At 42.3% G+C, this 23,200-nt stretch overlaps 2 protein-coding genes across 3 annotated transcripts in view; both read right to left on the reverse strand.

The window, feature by feature from the left end:
• The window catches only part of LOC146350254 (coagulation factor X-like), an 88,236-nt gene that overhangs the window by 16,259 nt on the left and 48,777 nt on the right, over positions 1-23,200 (reverse strand). The window contains exons 1-2 of one of the 2 annotated variants that reach the window (XR_014789221.1): positions 6,249-6,439; positions 450-610 (exon numbers count right to left, since the gene is read on the reverse strand). The exons of the other annotated variant lie outside the window; for it this stretch is intronic. The gene's annotated coding sequence lies outside the window, so the exon portion shown is untranslated. Of the gene's footprint in view, positions 1-449; positions 611-6,248; positions 6,440-23,200 lie in introns of those variants that run through there. 2 annotated transcript variants of the gene reach the window in all.
• Positions 7,973-19,697, reverse strand: LOC146350255 (coagulation factor VII-like). Its single transcript, XM_084844605.1, has 8 exons — positions 19,580-19,697; positions 17,389-17,549; positions 15,477-15,501; positions 15,272-15,385; positions 13,766-13,906; positions 12,012-12,118; positions 10,290-10,410; positions 7,973-9,603 (listed from the first exon to the last, which is right to left on the reverse strand). The coding sequence occupies exons 1-8, from the start codon at positions 19,647-19,649 to the stop codon at positions 9,062-9,064; spliced, it is 1,281 nt and encodes a 426-aa protein (XP_084700731.1). The 5' UTR covers positions 19,650-19,697; the 3' UTR covers positions 7,973-9,061.

A 23,200-nucleotide genomic window follows, 5' to 3' on the forward strand; every position in this document is an offset into this window, starting at 1 on the left:
ACAAGAGCCCTATTCAGGCATTCTGATCCTGTATAGAGTAAACACATGAGGAGAGGGAGCAGCTAGCCCCGCCCCCACCACCATCACATTAATTGCCCTCTACGTGTGGAGGCCAAATTTCTGAAGAGAAGAGTTGGAAAATCAGTGTTCGGAATAGCATGGACAGCCTCCATGGATACAGGAGGCTCTCCTCCTCAACGAGTCCAAGGTGACAAAAGCAACGACGGAGAGGGTGGAGCTAGTAAACACTAGTGTGTTTATGCTACACAGAATCAGGATGCCTGAATAGGGCTGAGGTGTTACACACAGTTGACAATTCCATTGTGAAGGCGTGCTTGGAATTCTTGTTTTATACTGTCCAATCTGGCTCCAAAAGACTGACAAAAACAACAGCAGAAGTAATCCACTGTATTAAGACAAAGGACACCCAGTAGCCAGTTTGTTCTTACAGTTTTCTCCTGGTCTTCAAAGGCTTCTCTTGCTTCTTCTTTTGAACACGTCTCCTCATGACACTCTCTTTCAATATTTCCTTTCTTCAGTTCATCAAACATTGCATTCGCTCGCCTTGTTCTTTTCAAAAATGTGCTTGCGTTTTTATCTGATAAGAATACTGAACAAAGAAGAAAAAGGAAAAATATCATATGGACATGTAATGTCTTTCAAAACATGTCTAAAGCTAATGAACCATTAAATAATTGTCAAGAACCCCATGTTCTTTCTGTACTCTTGACTGTGAGATCATGTCAAGAACTCCATTTGCTTTCTGTACCTTGACTGTGAGACTTCTCTATCTGGCACAGCTGAAACAGCACACTGTGATGCAACCACCGGTGGGGCTATTATCTCAAGATAGCCCTGGCAGCCCTGGCCTTCAAGGCCAGAGTAAGACCTGGTTTGCACAACATGACAATCCACCATGGCTGATCACCGATGGTGGGTTGTCATGTTGTGCAAACCTGGCATGGCTTCTGCAGGGTGGCTTATTTTTCATGAATAAGCCATCCTGTGAACCCATGGCATGTTTTAAGGTTGCTGATACTCATGGTGGCTTGTTGTGCTCTCCAAACCCGGCAGGGTGACTTCGTCATGGGTTGCTGGGAAGGGCTACAGAGCTGGCTGACAAGAGCAGCAACAAACGAGGTAGGGACTGAGGAAACGAGCAGTTCTACTGCAAAGGCACCTGGGATACATGCTGGAGCCAGCAGGAGGATCGAGGGGAATGAGTGGGGAAACAAGCTGCGGCAAGTCCAATCATCTGTCGGGTTAGCAAGTGAACAATCAGTCCATGGGAGCTAATTCACAGGGTGGCTTAGTGTGATGTGTGAACCAACTCAGTTAATTGGGCTGAATGATCTCAGCTGTGTTCCTCTGGGAACTTCCCCCCTCCTGCATAGGGTTTTGGGACGCTGCTGAAGTCAGCTGGTGATTGGTTATCAAAGATCTGCCTGGAATTGTCAAGAGCCTGAGGGTAAAAAGGAGAGGCTGGGAGCTGCCCAGTTTTCTCCACCTACCTGTGCCAAGGTCTGCGAGTTCTTGGATTCTGGACTGGGCCTTTTCCTATGAGGGGACCCATACTTAGATAATGTATAGGACAGGCTTAGCTATTTCTTTCTTAATTTTGCCAGGATTACTGTTCCAAAGGTTCTCTTTAACTTTCCCTTACGCCTTTTTCTTCCTCAATGTAAATAAACTTCCTCTGCTTCTAGAGTTGTGTGTGAGCTTCCTTCCAGGTAAATCTCAGTACTAAATTCAGCAACCTCTGCTTCAGCTGATTACTACTGGGTAAAGTTTCTTGTTTTGGGGCTTCAGTAGAGGGTGGCAGCTTCGACCCTTATTTCTGTGACCAGGTGTGTCCTGAAAGCTGGACGTAAAGGGGTGGTGGTAGTCTACCAAGTAATTATTTGACCCTGCCTACACTGCAGGGAGTTTGGGCAACCCTCTTTCTCCCTTCACTGTGATGAACAAAGCTGCAATTCTGTGCACGTTGGCTGGGGGATGCTGGGAACTGTAGCACCTTTTTTCTGTTTAAACATGCATAGGATGGCACCCTAAATGTCTTTAGGATGGCCCAGATTCACATGATGAGTTTTGTTTCATGGAGGGGTGTGCACTGACCACAAGTTTTGGTTCGGACCCCAAGTAGGAAAACAGCCTGATTCGTCTGGGACTGATTTGGAGACTGCCCGATTCAACCTGGGGGCCAAATCCAGATCTCCCATTGACTATAACTGGAAATCAACAACAACTATAACTTTTTTGCTGATTGTCAGAAATGGATGAAATTGGTCTGCCACCATGTAATTAGAGTGATATACTTTCATGCCAAAAACGTGTGTTTACTAGCAGGGTATTAAAACACTGAGAAATCCTAAATGGCTTTTGCCAAAAATATAAGAACGGAGCTAAAATGTTAGCTACTTCCCTACAAACCTCATCACAGGATGCCAGTGAGGCCTTGTTGTATTGTTGTACTACACCTGAAGTTGTTATGAAGTTACACTGTTCGTAAGTTTTGGAGTGCTCAGGAGCACAAGCAGTTTGACAGTTTCCTATCTTAAATTTACCTAACTGATCTGCAAAATATAAAGATTTCCTCCCTATCATAGATGCCTTTCTTCCTTTTCACTGCTTGGATGCAGGGGCAGTGCTAGGTACCTAAAAGATCTGGGTCTCAGGCATGGGGCAGAGGATGGGTCACAAGAGGCCAGGCCAAGGGATCATGAGAGGTGGGGCCAGGGGGTCACGAGAGGTAAAGGGCTGACCCATAGAATATTAACCTGCTCCACCAGAAGCAAGCCATTGCACACCATCCAAAATCCATCTTTTGACAGGAGCATCCTCACTGCTTTGAGATCATGAATGCAAAACAGTGGAGGATAATCCACACAGCCACACAAAATGATGGTGATGATGATTATATTCTCAAAGCCACACAGAAAAGCAGCGTTTGGCACTCAGGAGCAACCCACTGCAAAATGGGACACAGAGGTGATGGTGACAATGCTGATGCTGATGCCGCATTGAGCAGGGGGTTGGACTCAGTGGTCTTATAGACCCCTTCCAACCCTACTATTCTATGATTCTATGATACTGCTGATGCTGATGATAATGATAATAATATTAATAATAATAATCCCAGAGCCACACACAAAAACACCCAAAGTTCTGGTAAGCATGGCCAGCAGTTTCTGAGCATCCAAACATATGTCACTTTACATGGGCATCCCACTCTCCAAACCTCAGAACAACAGCAAGAAGCAGCACACACAGTATAAAAAATAAATCCATCTTCTAAATGCCTACTCTAAGGCCAGAAGGACTGGATCGCTCAGAAGTAAGCATGGCACAAATTCTGACTGCACCAAAGATCCATCCCTCCCCACAAGCAGATTTTTAAGAAGGAAAAGAAGTATAATCTCTGACAACCCAGGCAGGTTTAAAGAGAGGTGGCACATGTTCTGGACCACAACTCCCACCAACCAGCACAAGAGGGCATGGGGAAAAAATAAAACAATCCCAGCTAGCTGCAGAAATCGCATCAGGTTATCTTTAACACAGCAATAAAAGAGCGAGGTCCTCCACCCTGAAGAAAAGCAAATAAGGAAGACATCCCCCTCCGAACAAAAGCAAATACGGATGCACGCATATACACACATTCCTGGGAGCGAGCTGTACTGAATTCAGAGAGGCTTACTTCTGAGTAGACATGCATAGGATTGCACTGCAAATTTCAGTTGCATACAATTGTTGCAAATGCTCCAAAGTCATGCTACCAGAGACTCTAGTTTTGCCAATTTGACTCTTCCTAGCTGTGGATTATTACTTACGTATAATTAATAAGGAGATGAGAAAGGTAATCAAAGTGCTCAGTGTTTAAGCTTCCCTTTTTGCAAGGATCACAGCTCTTATGTACCAAAACTTGCTCACGCTCATCCAAGTGAAATACTCAGAGAAACAATTAAAAAAAAAAAAAGCTTGAAAAGTAACCTTGTCTAGATCTTCTTATTTGACTACAGCAACAACAATGCAATGTCTTCTGTGTTAGCCAGACTCACTAAAGAGCATATCCCGTATGCATTTACTAACTTTTAATTCTTCGGTGTGACTGATAAGAGTAGAAGCAAGCAGTATATCGATAATGCACACGTGAATTCATGGCTGATCATTTGCAGCAGCTGCATAATAACATAGGAAGAGCCCTGCTGGCTCAGACTGAGGGTCCATCTAGTCCAGCATTCTGTTCACACAGTGGCCCACCAGCTGCCCACGGGAAACCCACAAGCAGGACATGAGTGCAAGAACACCCCCCTCTGCATCTTTGTTCCCAGCAACTGGTGTACGTAGGCATACTGCCTCTGATACTGGAGGTAGCATAGAGCCATCAGGACTAGTAGCCGTTGACAGCCTTCTCCTCTGTGAATTTCTCCAATCCCCATTGAAAGCCATCCACATTTCTGGTCATCACTACATCTTGTGGAAGTGAATTTCATAGTTTAACTATACACTGTGTGAAGAAGTACTTCCTTTTCTCTCTCCTGAATCTACCCCCACTCAGCTTCATGGAATGACTACACTGGGTTCTAGTATTATGAGAGGGAGAAAAATGTCTCCCTATCCACTTTCTCAACACCATGCATAATTTTGTACACCTCTATCAAATCTCCCCCCATTTGCCTTTTCTCTAAGCTAAACAATCCTAGAGGTTATATCCTTTCCTCATAGGAGAACTGCTCCAGACCCTTTAAAGTAGTTTGAATTCATCCACAAGGAACAGGTGACAGTTCCTAGCTTTGTATCTCATCTCTTTAAACATTGCTTGCTCTTTACTGGCATATCTTGGGTTTTTACTTTGCATTTTACTCATTCTCAGCAATGTTCAATGTTCACGCCTTTGGTGGTGTTTTTGTAAAACTTTTATATTTGGTGAGGGTCATTGCTTCAGATCAGTAAACCCTGCAAGATCTAATCCACCAACTCTACTGTTTTTTATTCAACTTTTCATACACAGAGGCCTCCAAACTCAGTGATTCACACATGTATTATGAACTGAAGAGAAAGGATGATAACAAGGGGTAATATTCCTTTTAAATTTTGCTATTTGGTAACTGCAGTGGCTTCCAATTTCCTTAATGAGCCTAGTGGCTGCTTTGCCTCCTCCTCCTCCAGTGGGTGCCCTTGAGAGCCCCGCCAGCCGCTGTCCTGTCACGGCATTTGCTGTAGCAACAGAGAAGTCAGTGGGGCTCTCTGAAGCAGCCGTCAGCATTTTCTTCCTTCCTGGCTCTGAGGATCCCACCCGGCATCTTGCAAGATGTCATCTGGATGTCCTGATTTTGTCAGGAAGTCTTGCAAGATCTCACCTGAAATCAAAATCTCATGAGGCTTTGGGCGAGTTTGCTGATGCCGGGAAGGAAGGCAGCAGTGGTGGTCACAGCAGGCAGATGGCCTCCCAGAGGTTCGGGACCCAAAAGCAAAGATTTGGGGCCCTAGCCTAGTGGGCATAGCCCTCCCGCCACCTCTGCCTGGGTGCATTTCTTCCATTATCCCTCTCTATTCCATTGTTATTCTTTTTTCTGTGTCATGTTCTTTTTAATTTGTTTCTTCTTTCAAAAAGCCAAGTTACCACATTATTACTGAGTCATCTTCCTATGATGGGAACCATAGCAACCAATATTGTGGGTATGTTATTTCCTATCCCTTCTGAGTGAAATAGAAATATTTCTTTCTGATAAGAAGGGCTATCTCCACAGTTGTATGTATCATTTTCTGTCTCTCCCCCCATGGCTGAGAGAGGAAATATTTCTACCATTTCACAGACAGAATAGTATTCTTGGGTGCTTCTTTCTTAAACCGCACACACACACACCCCTTTAGCTGGAAACTGCTTGCTTAGTGTACTGCAATAAGAAAGTAACCAATTCACACACTGTGTATGTGCACAGGAATTTTTAAGTGGCTTATTTTAAAATCCTTAAATTTAAGGTGCTTTTATAATTTCGTACTGTAGTTTACTGATTTATGTTGTAAGCTGTTTTTGTCAAGGCCATGGTCTTTAAAGGCAGCAAAGATATATATTAAATAAAGAAATAAATAAAATACAAGATGGAGCTCTTTTCAGAGGAGAAGACATTTCCTAATATGATCTGCATTCATCCTGACACAAGAGGAATATTTCTTATTCGAAAGAAATGAAACCAATTGCAGAGGGAGGGAGAGAGAGAGAGAAGAGGCAGTTATTAAGACTCACTCACCGTTTCTTTCTGACTTCAGGAGACACAACAGAGAAGTGAAGATCAGAATGAGGAGCAGCTGGTTAGCCATGGTGTCTATCGGTGGAAAACAACACTCTGTTCCCCTTCAGGGTTAGCTGTGAACAAGGTTCAAGCGACACACTTCCTGTTGCTGTGCTGACAGCTCTTATCACACACAACAAATGTGTTTGTGTTTGGATGTGGATTCTTCAAATTAGAGTGCTGACTGATCGGACATCCTGGTCTTTTCCAAGTAAGGTCACAGAGTCTGTAGTAGATTAAAAGCATATGGTGGTTCCGATGCCTAAAAAGAGAGCTTCCCCCGCTGTTTGCCTCAGATATTTAGGCATAAAGGAAGCACACAAAAAGGTCAAAAGCTGATTTCATTTGTGGGAATAATCTCTCTTTCTGTTTTAGTAGTCTTCAGGAGAAAATTCAAAACAACCCTACAGGCAGAATCATTTGTTTCTAATGAAGTCCTAATGAATGCTTTTTTTCTTTTCCTCAACCTGGTGCCCTTCAGATATGTTGGATTGCAACTCCCATCATTCCAATCCCACATGGCCAATGGCTTCCCCAGGTTTGGAGAGGCTGGGCTAGAATATGCATATTTGGCCCAGCAGAAGGGGAGCAGGACTGAACTAGTTTGAGAGAGAGTTTGTCAACTTCCCCAGAGAGCTGGCAGGAAGATATAAGGGAGCCGTATTGCCAACCCAAAGAAGGAAAAGATTATAAATTACAGCAATAAAAGCAGGGGTTGTAGGCATGCCTATTATCAGTCACCATGTGCATACAGATGTGTTGATGGGCAACTTAGCATTGAAAAGAGCTCCCAAGCTAGACACGTTAATAGGTTGATTCACTGGGTAGTTTGTTCTGTATTCCCCTTACCTGTGTCAGCTGCTTTTCCTTTTCCTGAATACACTTTGGATTACTATAAGGAGACACAAAACTGATTATAAATGGCTTACTGTCTCCGAAGATGGAAGCCCCCTATAACAGCCAATCCTAGCCTTATCCTCCACGAGTTTCTCTGTTCCCCTTTTAAGCCATCTAAGCTACTGGCCGCTTCCCCAATTCTGGTGGAAGTGAATTCCAGAAGTGAATGATGTATGATGTGAAGAAGCGCTTCCTTTTATCTGTCCTGAATCTACTGCCAATCAATTTCATTTGATGATCCTGGATTCTAGTATTATGAGCAAGAGAGGAAAACTCTCTGTTTACATCATACGTCCATTTTTAGTGATGTGGCTGAATTTCATAATCGGTCAGCTCACTGTTGGAACTCGTCCATTCGTAATGCTCACCTTTGTAGTGAGCCTGGATGGATGTATTATGAATTCGCTGTTAAGTTTGGAATTGGTCGTAGCTTCGGAGCAAGCCTAGTAAGGCAGTACACAAATTCCCCCACCCCCAATACATTTTCAGTCATCCTACCACCTTGACCTCCCCAAAGTCTACTTGAAGTAGTCTCATTAGCTGCTTCTTTTGTGGTCGTTGCCACTGCACTGCAGCTCTGGATCTGAGGAGGAGGGCTCTGTGGGTCCATCTTCATACCAGCAATTGGCGATGGCGAGTAAAGGTCACATGACATCATCACGCAGCCAGACCACATGAAAACAACCAATCAGAAAGGGGCACATAATGTGGTGACACATGATGTCATCCCGCACTGTGAGATTCTAAACTACCGCTCCCAAGATGCACCTTGATACTGCCCAAGCACAAAAACTCATTTACACAGAATGAGACTGGTATTAAAGGAAAACTCTCACCCAAACTCACATGGAGGAATTTATTACTTTTCCAAGTAAATAACGAGTTTACCTAAGCTAAGTTTGCCCATCACTATATATTTTATAAACCACTATCCAGAGGACGAGATGGCTAGATAGCATCACCGATGCAATGAATATGAACTTGAGCACACTCTGGGAGAGAGCGCAGGACAGGAAGGCCTGGCGTGCTATGGTCCATGGGGTCACGAAGAGTCGGACACGACTGAACGACTGAACAACAACAAATCTTGTCCTCCCACCCTTAGTGCAAACCTCTTTTTTTAACTAAACCCCCCAAATGCTTTAGCACAGGGGTGGGGAACCCATGGTCCTCCAGATGATGTTGGACCACAACTCCCATCATCGTCAACCATTTGCCATGCTGGCTGGGGCCGATGGGAGTTCTGGAGGGCACCAGGTTCCCCAACTTTACTTTCATGTTTCACTGTAGGGAAGACGCTACATCCCTATGATCATTTCAGTTACTCTTTTCTGTACCTTCTCCATCTCTGTCATATTCCTCAACTTGTTTTTAGCTCATATTTTCACCAGATAAATTCCAAGACTAGAAGGGAAAAACAGACTCAGCACCCACTCTTCCTACCTGCTGGTTCTCTCCTACAAATACCTCCTACAGCATCAACAAAAGTGGAGTTTGCCAAATTTAACAGCTAAGTTCCACTCTGAACGATCTCCAGACTCTCATACAGACTGGACTTTTACATGTTCATTCACTTTGGTACTGACAGTTTTAAGACAGCAAAAGTTAAGGAGAAATCTTATTTTTCTATTTATAAGTATAACACACACTGGTGGAAAAAATGTTAAAGAAAGTTAACAGTGAAGTAGTTCATATTCCTCTCTGGTCACAATGTGAAAAATAATACTGAAGTATAAATTCATGGAGAACAAATGAAAAGAAATGTTAATTTATTATACAGTCTTTAATTTATTTAGGATGGTTAAAGAATGCTGAACAGAGAGATATCAACATTGACAGTCACACAGAACTGCACAACTTGGAAGAACTCCAAATTAGGAATCCATGTGAATGTTTAGCCATTCAAAGTATCTTAACACTTTTGTGTAAACTCCATACGTGCCTAATGCTGCACAACCCTTACCCCAGCTCACAATCCCTGTTAGAAACCAAGTATTCTTGTACTTCGTGACATGAGGTCCACCACTGTCACCTTCACAAGAATCTTTCGTCCCGTTAAGGTAGCCAGCACAGAACATGTTAGCGGTGATACTGAAGTTAGTGTGCTGAATGCATTCTGGCTTATGAATCTTGGGGACGCGCACGCGCATAAGTGACACCGAAGTAGCCCCGCCTTCTAAGAGACGCCCCCATCCGCTCACTGTGGAGTATTCGATGAAGTTCAGGATGCTTGCAGCAAACCGTGGCTGAGGCAAACATATGGGCACCACATAATCTGTGAAGTTCACTGGGGTCACTAAGCGCAGCAAAGCAATGTCATTGTCAACTTTTTGGGAAGAATATTTTTCGTGGATGATTATTTCAGCAACCCTGCTTTCCTGTTCACCTTCATCTACACTGTTTATGCGAAATTCACCTGAAAAAGCAATACATTGTTTATGTAGCAGATATTGAGCTCCTTAATAGTAGAGATCTCAGAGCAGAGTCAAGCCGTTAGGCTCACATTCAAGAACTGTGAACAGTGACTGACTTTCACTCAACCTTCCCCAGCCTGGTGCCATTAATGGCTAGCCATTAGCCATGCTGGCTGGGAATTATGGGAGTTACAGTCCAATGCATCTGGAGGGCACCAGGTTGAGGAAGGCAGCCTTAACCTGTCTCTTCAGCTCATACTGAGAAGTTAAAGTATAGAAAAAAAATTGATCCCCCCCCCGTTTTTTATATAGATGGATTAACACTACCACTTGTAGTTACAGAACTAGGGTGTCTTACCCTCTGCTTGGTGGTCATTGGTGGTGGCCATTGTTATGGTGGCCATTGGTGGCCATTGTTATGGTGGCCATTGGTGGCCATTGTTATGGAAGGAGCGGTTTATGTGAAACAGGTTTTGCGATGGTGTCGGTGAAATCAGCTGAATACGTGGAATGCCACTAGAGCTTCTTGATTGGTGCACAGCAGCCACATAATTCTGCTTATGTTATTTATTCAAAATATGGGTTGAGCCTTACGTTGGTTCAGCACAGATTGGCAAGCCTTCCTCTACCCGTTTCCTCCCCTCCTCAGTTCCACTGAGATTCAGAAACTGAGCAAGACTGCACTCACCCAGTTTTATCCTGAGTTCTTGTTGGCGTACACGGTGTAAGCAGTGGGCTGCAGTAACGACCCAAGATGGAGCAAGCAGAACACCGCCACATTTTTCCTGTGCACCTTCTGTTAAGAGAGCCTAAAAATATAACAACCATCACTACAAATCACCATTTACAAATTACATGATTGACTTGGCAGTTATGGAGGACCTGTCCTGCTGATATTATCCACTATTACTAGTGTAGAAGTGCAGAACCTTAGGGCTGGGGGCTAAATCTGGCCTTCTGGGGGTCCCAATCATGCCTATTGCATGAAAAACCACAGGCGCAATTTCACTCTGTGGAATCGGCATGGAGTGGAACTGGCCGAAGAGGATTCTGCGGGGAAAGACGGATTGCTTCCCCCCAAGGGTGGATTCTCCAATGGAGCAGCAGGTAGGGAATCTGCCCATCCCTACCTCTGGCCCTGTGCATCACTGGAATGCACCCCCAAGAGCTTCTCTGCACTGGAATTTGACCCTTGGGCAAAAAGATGTTCTGCTCCTCTGATTTAGGGTGTTCATACAACGAGATGGTATCTTACCTTCATTTAAATTGTTCGTATGCTTATTAATTGTAAACCACCCAGACAATGTTATGTTATAGGGTGGCATACACATGTCATTAATAAATAAACCCGCAATTTTAAAAGAATACTTAAAAGTATTGGCAAGCAAAATGATCACAGAGTTGGAGCAACTCCCTATGAAGAAGGATTGGCGCTTTCTTGTTTAGAAAAAAGTCGATTAAGGTGAGGAGACTTGATCGAGGTGTATAAATTTAAGCTCAATGTGGAGGAAGCAGATAAGAAGTTTTTCCCCCTCTCTCACAACTTAGTGTGTGAAGCACAGACAGAGCTGAATTAATGGCATCTGTACCTGTTTTTTTTCAACCCACGGGGCTATAGCAGCTTTGGGTGGGTGGGGTGGTTTAAATTAGGGAAGGTAGGAAGTTAAAACACCCTGTTTCCAGAATTCCATATCCCCAATCTCTAAAGCAAAATAAACATTGCACATCGTTTTTGGTTTGGCCCTCATTCACATTACAAGTATTTGTTTTTGTGGGGAATATGTTGAGACAAAAAGCATAATTGTTTCTAATTTGTATGCACATTCTCCTTCAAAGTTGCCTTTCTAAGTATTCAAAGTGCTATATTTTGCTGTTTTTCCTATGAATATGTGTGCTAGTTTGAATGTTGTACAAAAACCTGGTAGTATGAGCTTGTGATCCCTATTATCTACTTTAGTCATTCCCAACCTGGTGTCCTCCAGATGTGTTGGTCTACAATTCCCAGAATCTGGCCGGGAGATTCTGGGGTTGTAGTCCAAAATATCAGGAGGGCACAAGGTTCGGGAAGGCTGATCAATCTAATTTGTGAATTTAAAAAAATGCATATTTCTGTTCTTGCCTAAGATCAGTACAGGAATGTACATCTAGCCATTTCTTAAACATGATGACTCCCTTTTGCCCACTGCCAACACCTTGCAGAGTTTTGCTATTCTGTGAATTTTTTGTTCATGGCAGTTGTTCTATTTCTTGTGAAATTCGGGGATCTGGCAGTGATCCTGCCCCCTCCCTCCACTCCATGTGAAGTGTAAATAGAGCGAGACCTGTGTGTGTCCATCCAAAGTGCTTTGCTTTGAAAACATTAAGAGCGGAAAAATAGCATTCAAGTTCACTTCAAAGTTAAAAGACTCACTTGCCATGGGCATTCACCGGGAGGACATGTATAACCACCTACGATTCTTCCTTCCTGCCTTGACCCTTTTTTCCCCAGAATGGGTATTTTCCCACAAGGATAGTCAACTGTAAAAAGATGTAGCTTGTTACATATGAAATATGATGTAAGCCATTTTAGAATATTATCTCTCTCTGTTCTCTCTCTCTCTAAGAGCAAACTCAGCTAATGATTGCTGACAGTTGGGCAGTATCTACATTCAACAATAAATAAATAAAGGCAAGATAGGCACCTGTGACAGGATAATCTCCTTATACACTTCCAGACACATTTCATTAATTTATTAACAGCATTTGTATGCTGCCCCATAACAAAAAATTATCTGGGCACCCTACAGTAAATGTAAAAACAAACGGTGGCCACTGGTGTTTTTTTCAACTATAGTGGACTTCGCCTGTTTAAATGCCTATCGCTGGGAAGCTACACAACATCCCAAAAGATGTCTATCCCTAGTAGACCTAGGTCAAGAGATGACCAAATCTTGGGTTGAGTGTCGGAGCACAGCCAACTTGTATGGACTGTTGAAAGAGGCAGCTTCGGAACTGTTGACATCATGATGGGAAATCGCAGCACCAGTGTGCATTATGTCACCGTTCGTCCTCCTCATGCAACCGGGAAATGTGGTGATTGTGCATCGGCTGCTCAGGTAGCGTGCGCTATGGTTGCAAGGTCTGTGAAAGTTCTGGCTTTTGTTGTCGCTGCCAATAATTCACCATGCATGATCACTGCACTATTATACTTGTCCAAGTATTGCAATTACGTTATGAGTGCATTAATGGCATAAGATGTCATTTTATGTTTTCTAAAAATGGAGAGGTGTCATGCTTCCACCAGGCATTTTATTAGTATGGCTTTCTTGGGGTACATTTGACCTCGAAACCGGATGGGCACAAGCAATTTTCCTGTCAACAGAGGGTTGAATGCATAGCCTTGCTTGCAGAAAGGGTTTGATGTGCCATCCCTTTTGATCTCTGTGACTCATTCCCGACAGGCTGTTAAAGTTATGTGCATCCAAGTCAACAAACCAATTAAGCAAGAGTAGCTGGACAGAAACTGATTTATGTATCCCAGTGAAGTCAATACCTGCAGTCCAGCAAACCATAAGCTGATGATTCTGCATCAATGCGGAAAGATGTAAGTCCTGTAGCGCTGTTGCCTGACAACAGGGCTGTAGCTCAGTGGCAGAGCACGTGCTCTGCATGCAGGTTTAATCGCTGGCATTTCCAGGAAGGAGAAAGACTCCTCTCTGAAAAACTGGACAGGCACTGCCAATTAGAAGAGGGCAGAGGTGGGCAACCCTGAGATGTTTCAGCCTACACCTCCCATCAGCCCCAGCCAGCACAGCAACTTGCCCACCCCTGGTGTAGACGATACTGAGCCCGATGAACTGAGCAAGCATAAGGTAGCTTCCTTCCAATGCCAGTAGTCAGATCCTGGCCAGCGGCATGAACTTCAATTGAGCTGGATTAATGTTTGGAGCCCGAATGTCAGTATTTCAGTATAGATGCTGGTAAAGATGCAACTGTTAGGCAGAAGAAAAACATCTTATCCAAATGGAGCCCTTAAAAGAAGTATTTTAACTTTAGCCGGGAAGGCTTTCTGCATAGTTTTATTCTATGATTTTATTTACCATTAATTATTATTTGATTACTACAAAGACTTATTTCTGTCTGTCCTCTGGCATCTATCAGGAAGGGGATGCCACCTGTTCTTACCTTCTGGGATGCAAGATACTTGATCATTTCCGAGCCTGTATCCCTCTGCACAAAAACACTGCCGTAATGTCGTTGGAGTATCTATGCAGTACTGTTCACAATCGCCGTTGTCATAATAGCACTTTAATTTGGTTTCTGGACCTAAAGGTAGGAGAAGACCATGTGAATTAACCAGATTTCATTTTGCAAATGGCCTTGCAATATTGGATGTTCTGCTTAAAACGTCACCGGTGGGCAAAGATGACGTGAGAGGAAAGCCAGAGGACAGGGATGTAGATGCACGTGTTCGTACTTTAAGTCAAGTAGCTAATGTTTGTTGGGTTTAATAATTCTGTCTCCATACAGTCACTAGCTCCACTACTACTAACCTGGAAGATGGAGGGAACAGGACAGCATACAAGAGGACTTGTACTTCCACTGCTTTGAATGGTACTGCCTGTGCCAATCCTGACAGACCTTGGTCTAGCAGCAATTTGCACATGGATCTTCTGTGTCACACACTGCAGAAGTGCACTTGGCTCTCAAAACCCCGTGTCTGGAAAGCTTCGTGTGCGGTATGCAGCTACATCTCCATTTTTGCTCTACAGGCACAGGAGCAGGGAGGCAGATCGTTACCAATCTGTCTATCCCGTCCCTCCCCAGTTGTGACCCCCTCTCCCCCGGTGCAGCTACAACAGCCAGTACAAATGCTCTTATTGGTGTCTGTTGAAAGGGTTTTTTTGTTTTGTTTTACTAACCCACAAGCTCCGAATAACATGTTGACCTATCAGTCTCATTTTGTTTTGCTGCTCATTTGCTATTTAATAAATAATGTGACTATCTCCTATTTATGATTAGGGCTATAAAGTCAAGTAAGGATGTGGTGGTGAGTCAAATCCACAGAAATTCTTCAACTGTGCTCAATGTATTGTTCAAGGTCAGGAGATATTGGCAAAGTGCCAATACCCTCACTGATGTTTGATGAAATTAGCATGTGAAAAATGGATGCGTCTTTGCTAAGCAAGATAAATAGGACCTACGTAGTGCGGGGTGCAGGCCATGCTCTTTTCAGGATGCTCTGTTCTTCTGGGTTTTCCCACAACAGACATTCTGTGGCCACCAAACATGCTCAGTCCACACTGGGCCATTTGGTGGTGTGTGTGTGTGTTTGCTCACTTAGGCTGTTTTCCCTAAACATGTTTTCGACTTCCGCAAACCTCGGGATTCCCCCAAGCATGCTGATACCACAAGCGTGCTGAATGGGAGGCCTATGCACGGGGTGCAGAGGAGTTGCCTGTCAACACTTTGTATGTTGTAGCTGGGAGGGGGAGGATCTGTTATATGTGCACATTAACTTTGTTTCTTGACATACAGAGATTTATATAAAAACCATTCTCAGAGCCCTCAAATACATAAACCAAAGAGATCCATACTTTTCCAAAACCTGCCAGAACCTTTGGCATCAGATATCATTTCAAGTCTTAACTTTAATAAAACATAATGTAATTGAAGTTAGTAATATCATACCTATTTCACAGTTTTTGCCCTCATAATCTAGAGGACAAATGCAGACATATGCTTGGTGCTGGTCAGTACATGTACCACCGTTCTGGCAAGGGTTGGAGTCACACTGATTAGGATCTGTAGAAACAAACACACAGTGTCATCAAGAACTTTAAGACTGCCTGCAATAGTAAACTTTGTCGAATTGTGTTTGTATGAATCCCCGTACCTGTGTAGCGTATCCAGAATTCCCTCTGAGCAGAAGGGGACAGGATTGCAGGAGAAAGAAGAAGCAAATTGACCACAAGTTAGCATCCATGCTTTTCACAAATAGAGTAGTATGTTTACAAGCCTTCCGCAACCTGGTGCCTTCAGAAGTTTAGGACTACAACTCCCACCATCCCTGACCACTGGCCATGCTGCCTGGGGCTGATATGCGATGCAGTCCAAAGCATCTAGAGGCATCTAGATTGGGAAAGGCTGATCTGGAGGCATAGATTTTTTTTTATATACAAACAAATATCGGTTCCATAGAATCACAAGATCATAGGGTTAAAACCAGTGAGACATCTAACACAACTTCCTGCACTTAAGTAGAAAGGGGGACCAGATGATAGAAGGGACACCTGGCTGCTGACAAAAGATATAATCCATAAATCGTGGTTTGCAATTCCGGTTTGGAGGGCAAGCACAAACCATAGTTTTGTGGTTTGGCTAGAATGGCAAATTGTGGTTTGATGCAAATGGGAGGGAATCAGAGCAAGCAACAAAAATAGGGAGGGAACTGATAAGTCCAACTCCTGTTCATGCAATGCCAAACCATGTGAACACAGTTAGATTGCTCTTACATTAAGGATCTTTGTTAAGACATTAATGGCACTATTGGTAACATTAATAGATTTTACATCTAGTTATTTAATTTATTATTACATTTATATACCACCTTTTTTGCCCCTTGGAAGGAACCCAAGGCGGCATATTTGATCCTCCTCCTCGCCTTTTTTATCTTCACAACAACCCTGTGAAGTAGGTTAGCCTGAGAGTCAGTGACTGACCCAAAGTCACCCAAAGAGCTTCATGGATGAGTGGGGGTTGAACCCAGATCTCCCGAGTCCCAGTTTCACACTCTAACCATTACACCACGCTGGCAATGTACTTCCTTGCAAATAACCTCTGTTGTATCTTATAACCCCTATGCCTCTATTCTCAGGGCATAGGCTGAACAACCATGTCTTCATTCTGAAGATATATGAAAACAGCTAGGCCATCTCCCATTGAGCTTGCTTTCTACAGGCTAAAAACATGTACCTTTCCTTCAGTCTGTCTTCACCGAATTTGCTAATCAGACCCTATACGTCACCTTGGTAGCTCCCCGCTGAATCCTTTCCAAGTTGGCCTAGTTCTCAGTAACACTGCAAAACCTGTTGCTCATCTGTATCATTTCAGATTACAGCTGGCAGCTTATATGGCGAAATATTCTTCTATACAAAACAAAATAATCCCCGTGCACATGCCAGGGCCATCTCTAGGCTAGAATATTTCTCTCTGGGATCTTATTTTTCCACATGCAGGTTTCTGTTTTGTTTGTTGTATAGAGAAGCATTTAGTCATATGAGCCCAATCCTGGCAGTTTGAAGAGGCACAGCCTAAACATGAGTTTACCACCTCAACTGGTAGTTGTGAGAACTGGGACTTCGTAAACATTTGTCTTGGTCTGCAGTGCCCATACATGGGCATAGTATTCTAGATGAGGAGAATTCCCAGTAGCAAGCCCTTCTTATCCTACTAATTCCCATGTCCCAGTAGTAAAATATTTGCCGTTTTTCACATCATCACCTAATTGTGTCAAACTACATATGGCCTTTTTATTTTCCATAGTGGCTTTCCACCACATTTTGGCAGCATACCGCTGATTTTTAGCAGCATGGCAGTGGCAGGTGTGCAGGCCCGGGAAGGTCCAGGGCCTGGGAACTGGCTCTCAGATGAAAGTTGCCCACCCCTGCAATTGACTCACATCCAGTTCCTTACCAAGGTTTACGTGTAGTTTAGATTAGGCAGATGCCATTGAAATTGGAAGATGCTTTTAAGAAACAACAACAGGACAATGGAGGACAGCTTTCTCACTACTTTACACCACTTACAGTCCTTTTGTTGTCTTTGAAGATTTCTCTTGCTTCCTCCCATGAACATTTCTCTTCTAGGCATTCTCGCTCCAGTGAACCCGCTTTGAATTCTTCGAAGAAGGAATTGGCTCTCTTATTCCTTCGTAGTACATTACTTGCTTCCTTGTGCTTTAAGAAGACTTAACAAAAAAAGAAAAACACAGAAACCATTGGCTGGCTACATTCATCATACATAGTTATGAGGAACATCTCCACAGCTGAAGAAAGTAGGAAGTAGAACTGAACTGAAATTACTTACTTTGTCTTATGTCCATTTGGAGAGTACTGAGAAAAGGCTCCCACTTGCAGCAATTTTTCGATGTTCACTATGAACATATACACATTGTACCAATGCTGCTCAGTTCTGTGTCCTCCACTTCCTCAGACTGCTGCTTCTCAGCATCACTTTTCTTCTTTGCCCCCATTTACCTTTACTGTTGTCTCATCTGATTGGCTGTGGTAATCCATGTGATTTGTGTCAATGATATCGTAAGCTACCCCATAAACAACATCATGTAGTCACAACAACCAACCAGATTGAGGGTGCAATCGTATGCATGCATGTAGCATGTTCCTGCCGAAACATGCATAGGATTGTGTCTTAAATAGCAGTGAGGGTACATGAAGCTGAGGAAAGTGAAGGTAAGAATTTTTCCAGTAATTTCAAAGTGAATGTCAGTATTAAGGAATATCTGGCACAGCACAACCATAGTAGAGATGCTTCAACTCTTTTGAAAGTTCTGTTTTGTTGTTCAGCTTTTAACATTGTGTCACAGGGCATGAAATTAAAAGCCTGGATCCAAAGAATTTGCATGGGCCCAGTGTAATTTTTTTTTCATGACCAGCAGACAGCCCCCACCCACCCCCTCCCTCTCCCCTTTCCATATCACAGAACGATGCTAACTCTTTCCATCAGATTCCAAAGCAGTTTCCATTTCAGTACTGAGAACTGTTGAAGGAACACAAATTCAAATGTCCCTTGGATTCAGTAGTGGGAACTGTTGAAGGAACACAAATTCAGATGTCCCCTGGATTCACAGAACGGACTGCGTACTTCTTTGTGCCATCGCCATTGTAAATTAAAAGGCAAGGGCGTATGTTCCATGCAGGCGCTCAGTTTCCTTTCTACAACCCACATTTGTCTTTTCAATATTTGGCCCTCAACCAGAGTGCAACTAATTTGACCTCCTTAATTCTAAAAGCAACAGGCTTAAATGGGGCATATCTGTATTTTTGTTTTTTGAATACATATGCCAGACAAAGAATGTGCACTTCGAAAGCTTACAATATTTCCAACAATTAGTTGTTCCTATAAGGACATGTTATTCTTGTTCTATTAAATTCAGATAGTTTAGTTTGTAACTGAATTTTGTTTTCGATCAAACAAAAAATGTACTGAATAATAATTAGCTTGTTTCAGTTTCGCTTGCTTATGTCCCTTTTTATCATCACAATAAAAAAAATAACTCTTAAAATATTTTTAAATGACTTCAAGGGTATCATGGATGATAAATAAATTAGTTTGAATTAGAGACTGTGATTTTAAAATGGAATTATCTATACCTAGGCTCTTAATTCACTTATTGATCGAATGGGATAATTTACAATGTATTATTAATTTCTGGGATGCAAAGAACCACTATTACGTATGTGTGTATTTACGGTGCCTACAATTCCATTTTGTCAATGAATGCTAAACATTTTGCCTCTCAAATGGGTCCTCAGGGGAAATAATTTTAAGAATTATAGGGTAAAATTCTGAATATTTAAATGCAGTGATATAACATAGTCATGTAGGTTTCTCTCGTCATAATTCTACCGTATCACCTAAATTAAAAAAAGCAATCAACAAACAGAAAACTGCATGCGACAAATAATTGATAATGGTGTTTTAGATACTGTCAAATTTGCTACTATTTTGATCTCATAGTTTGGAACCTGATAGCTGATCTTTCTATAATGGATTGAAAAAACCTGACTTTTCTAAATCATTATGGTAAATAAGCAAATAAACACTTCTATCATATAAAACAGTTTGGCTTTAGAAAGCTTCAAAAGTGTGCAGTTGTTTCTTGGAATTGCTGTGTACTTTCAATAAGAAAGAAAATGATGACTATAACAAGATAAAACATTTTAAGATCATATACTAACACAATTTCATGAATCATACCTGCAGCCAGTGAAAGCGGATATACTAGCAAAAGACAGAAAAACAGAATGTTGCAGTTTCGGGAAACCATGATGAAACCAAAATGCTGTGTCCAAAGAGTGTACTGATATTTCAGCACTAACTCTGTGACCAAAGTTCTCTCTTTTAAATTGCTTCAGTTGGAGGAGGGGCACAGATATACTCCAAGAGAAAGAACTGAGGCCATAATACTAACATACCTAATAGCCAGCCTGGTATAGCAGGCAGAATGTTGGACTAAAAGAGAGTGAGAGATCAGCGGTCAAGGCCCTGTAAGACAAGAAGCAACGCTATTATTATTACTACTACTGCTACTACTAGCTTGCCTTTCTACACAATAACAGCAAAGCACAATTAAGCAATTAAAAGTACATAATGTATGTAAAAGAGCAGATAAAAATGTTAAGTAAAATGTAATGTAAGTAAAATAGAAGATAAAAGCAATCAAAATTAGTTGAAGCTCTCTGGGTGGTTTACAAAGATGAAAAACCCTAAAAATACTATATTATACATAGTATAAAAACGTTGACATACAAACATCTAAACCGACAGCTCAGCACACACCACACACTGTATAAAACAATCCAAAATAAGAAAATCCAGGACCTGATTAAAGCTTCACATGCTGCCAAATGCTTGAGAGTGCAGGAAGGTCTTAACCAAGCACTGAAAAGATAACAATGTTGGAGCCAGTCAGGCCTGTTGGGGAGATAATTCTGTAATTGGGGGTCCACCACCGAGGAGTCCCTCTCCCTTCTTGCCACCTTCCAAGCCTCCCTTGGAGGAGGCACCTGGAGGAGGGCCTTAGATGATGAGCCTAGTAAATGGGTAGGTTCATGCTGGGAGAGAGTATAGCTTTGCTTAATAGTAGAGATGTAATATTTCTGCAAATTTTGAGGCCATGGAAACCCCCTTTTTTCCTGGAAAAGATGGAGTTTAGGGGAAAAATAGAAAGATAAGAATACTTTTTTTAAGCGCTCTTTACAGATCTAAAGTCACTTTGTTGCCTTAAGACAGCCTTCCCGAATCTGGTGCCCTACAGATATTTTGGATTTCAGCTCCCATCAGCCTCAGGTAGCATAGCCAATGGTCAGGAACGCTGGGCACTGTAGTCCAAAACATCCAGAGGGCACCAGGTTGGAGAGGGCTGCTTTAGGAACATAAACCAGACTTTCTATTCCTAAGGTTATTTCATGCATAATTTAGTTTGCTCATTAAATTATTATTATATTTTAAAACTTGTAAAAGTAAACTCAGTTAGTAAATTTGTAATTATTGTCTGAATAGATTAGAACTACATTAAATGAAGACAACAGCATCAGAAACACAGGACTCTATAGAACAAAACCCAAGCTGTTAAAAATGCACATTTACTGCAAAGAATGCACAATGGCGGCTCTACTCGCATGTTGGGAAATTGAGCATAAATCTCTATCAGTAAGATATACTTTAGATCCATAATTTTAATAAGCAATGAAAGAAATAACTATGATGGGGATCTTACAGAGAGGATTTAAAAAAAAATTCCCCATGGCTTCATTATTTCCAGACATTTTACATCTCTAGTCCTTCTATAAAAGTGTCATTACATAGTTTCATAGTTTTTGAAATCATTTTGTGGGGAGGAAAGGCTGGATAACTATATATAAATACTCTGTCTTAAATTCTAAAAGAAAATATAGCATAATCCAAAGCTGTTCAATTTTTCCAATTTTTCAGACGGTCCTCGGAAAAAAGCACATTGTCCCCCACAAATTTTCCCATTTTTTTCCGGGCCTTCACATCTCTACTTAGTGGAAAACTTCAAAAATTAGAAAAGTAACTCTGATGGGAGATAAAATGGGAGGGGAGGGGATTGACCCTGGGGAGGTATTCATCTAGTGTACTAAGTGTACGAAGCCCTAAACAACTTGGAACCAGGAAATATGAGAGAGCGCCTTCTCCTAACCAACCTTTCCAATCACTAAGGTCATCAGAGGGCAAGCTCCTGGTGGTTCCACATGGACATATGACCTGACTGGAGTCCATCTGGAGAAGATCCTTTAGTGTGGTGGTTCCTATCCTATGGCATTCCCTGCCTCTGGAGGTCGGGCAAGGACCAACACTGTGTTGTTTTCGGCACCTCCTGAAAACAGCTCTTTTCTAGGAAGCCTCCCTCAGTTAACCAGCCTCTGTTTCATTGGCACTCTGTTTTTTAAAGAATAATCTTAATATCATTTTTCTTTTGTTCATTTTATCTCTTGTTCACTGCTCTGGAATCTGTTTACATGTGGAGCGGTATACAAATGTTGTAAAATAAACAAATAAATCTATGTGCTATGATTAACCTGACCCTAGTCAAAAATTTTGGTTGTGAAACATCCTCATTGTATGATGGTATATAGAACAGGGGGGTATAGTGTATCATATTTCCTTGTCTGTGTACTAATTTGAGTGACAAGCTATTCTTATCCTAATAATTAACCAGGCAGTTAGTGAAGCGTGTCTGCTAGGCAATCAAGATGCAGGTTTTCAGTTTTAGATTTGATAGGACTTTACAGTGTTCTGCCATGCATGCAGTTTTGTTAGACTGATGTAGACTTTCACACACACACACACACACACACACACACACATTGGATATGAATGGCCTTAAAGTTAAACAAAGAATCTATTTTTGTTGGTTTCTGCAAAAAATGAAGCAGACTATTTTTATGTTCTGTCTGCATATTAAAACTCCAGACAAGTTGACTCGGAAAGACAATGAGAAGGTACTATAGATTTGCCCACTATAGCAACAGTGGATGTTACTGTATACATACACTGTGTGTATTTCAACTGATTATATACTTTTGTTAGGGTAAAAATTCCTTGACTGAAGAGAGCAATAAAAAGGAAGCAAAAAAAATTCTAGAAACTAGTCTGTTATAAATTATCCAGGGCAGCCATTCCCTCCTCACCTTAACAATAACTTATGAGTCAGGATTCTGGGAAGTTAAAGATGCAAGTCTGCAAATCAAATACAGACAAGTAGGACCTGCAATGCATCGTCACCCTAAGAGGACTTCCCTTCTGTGGCAGAGAGCTCAAGTTTGTGGCTAGCTGCCAGCCCTGAACGTGAACATTTTGTAACTCTACAGAAGGAAGGCCCCTTCATGGATCACTGCCTTGTTGTAGCAAAGGGGCTTGCGTAACTCAGTGGAGCCATAAGCTATGCTGTGCAGGGCCACCCAAGACGGACAGGTCATGGCAGAGAGTTCTGACAAATTGTGGTCCACTGGAGAAGGAAAAGGCAACCCACTCCAGTATTCTTGCTAAGAAAACCCCATGGAACGTATCACAAGGCTAAAAGAGATGACGCCAGAAGATGAGACCCTCAGGTCGGAACGTGTCCAATATACTACTGGGGAAGAGCAGAGGGAATTTCCAAGTAGTTCCAGAAAGAGTGAAGCGGCTGGGCCAAAGCCAAAAGGACACTCAGCTGTGGATGTGTCTGGCGGTGAAAAGAAAATCCGATGCTGTAAAGAACAATATTGTTTAGGAACCTGGAATGTCAGATCAATGAATCAAGGTAAGCTGGAGGTGGTCAAACATGAGATGGCAAGATTGAACATCGACATCTTG

Source organism: Heloderma suspectum, chromosome 3, assembly GCF_057233095.1.
Source record: "Heloderma suspectum isolate Gila_16-S chromosome 3, 16-S_ref, whole genome shotgun sequence".
Lineage (NCBI taxonomy): Eukaryota > Metazoa > Chordata > Lepidosauria > Squamata > Helodermatidae > Heloderma > Heloderma suspectum.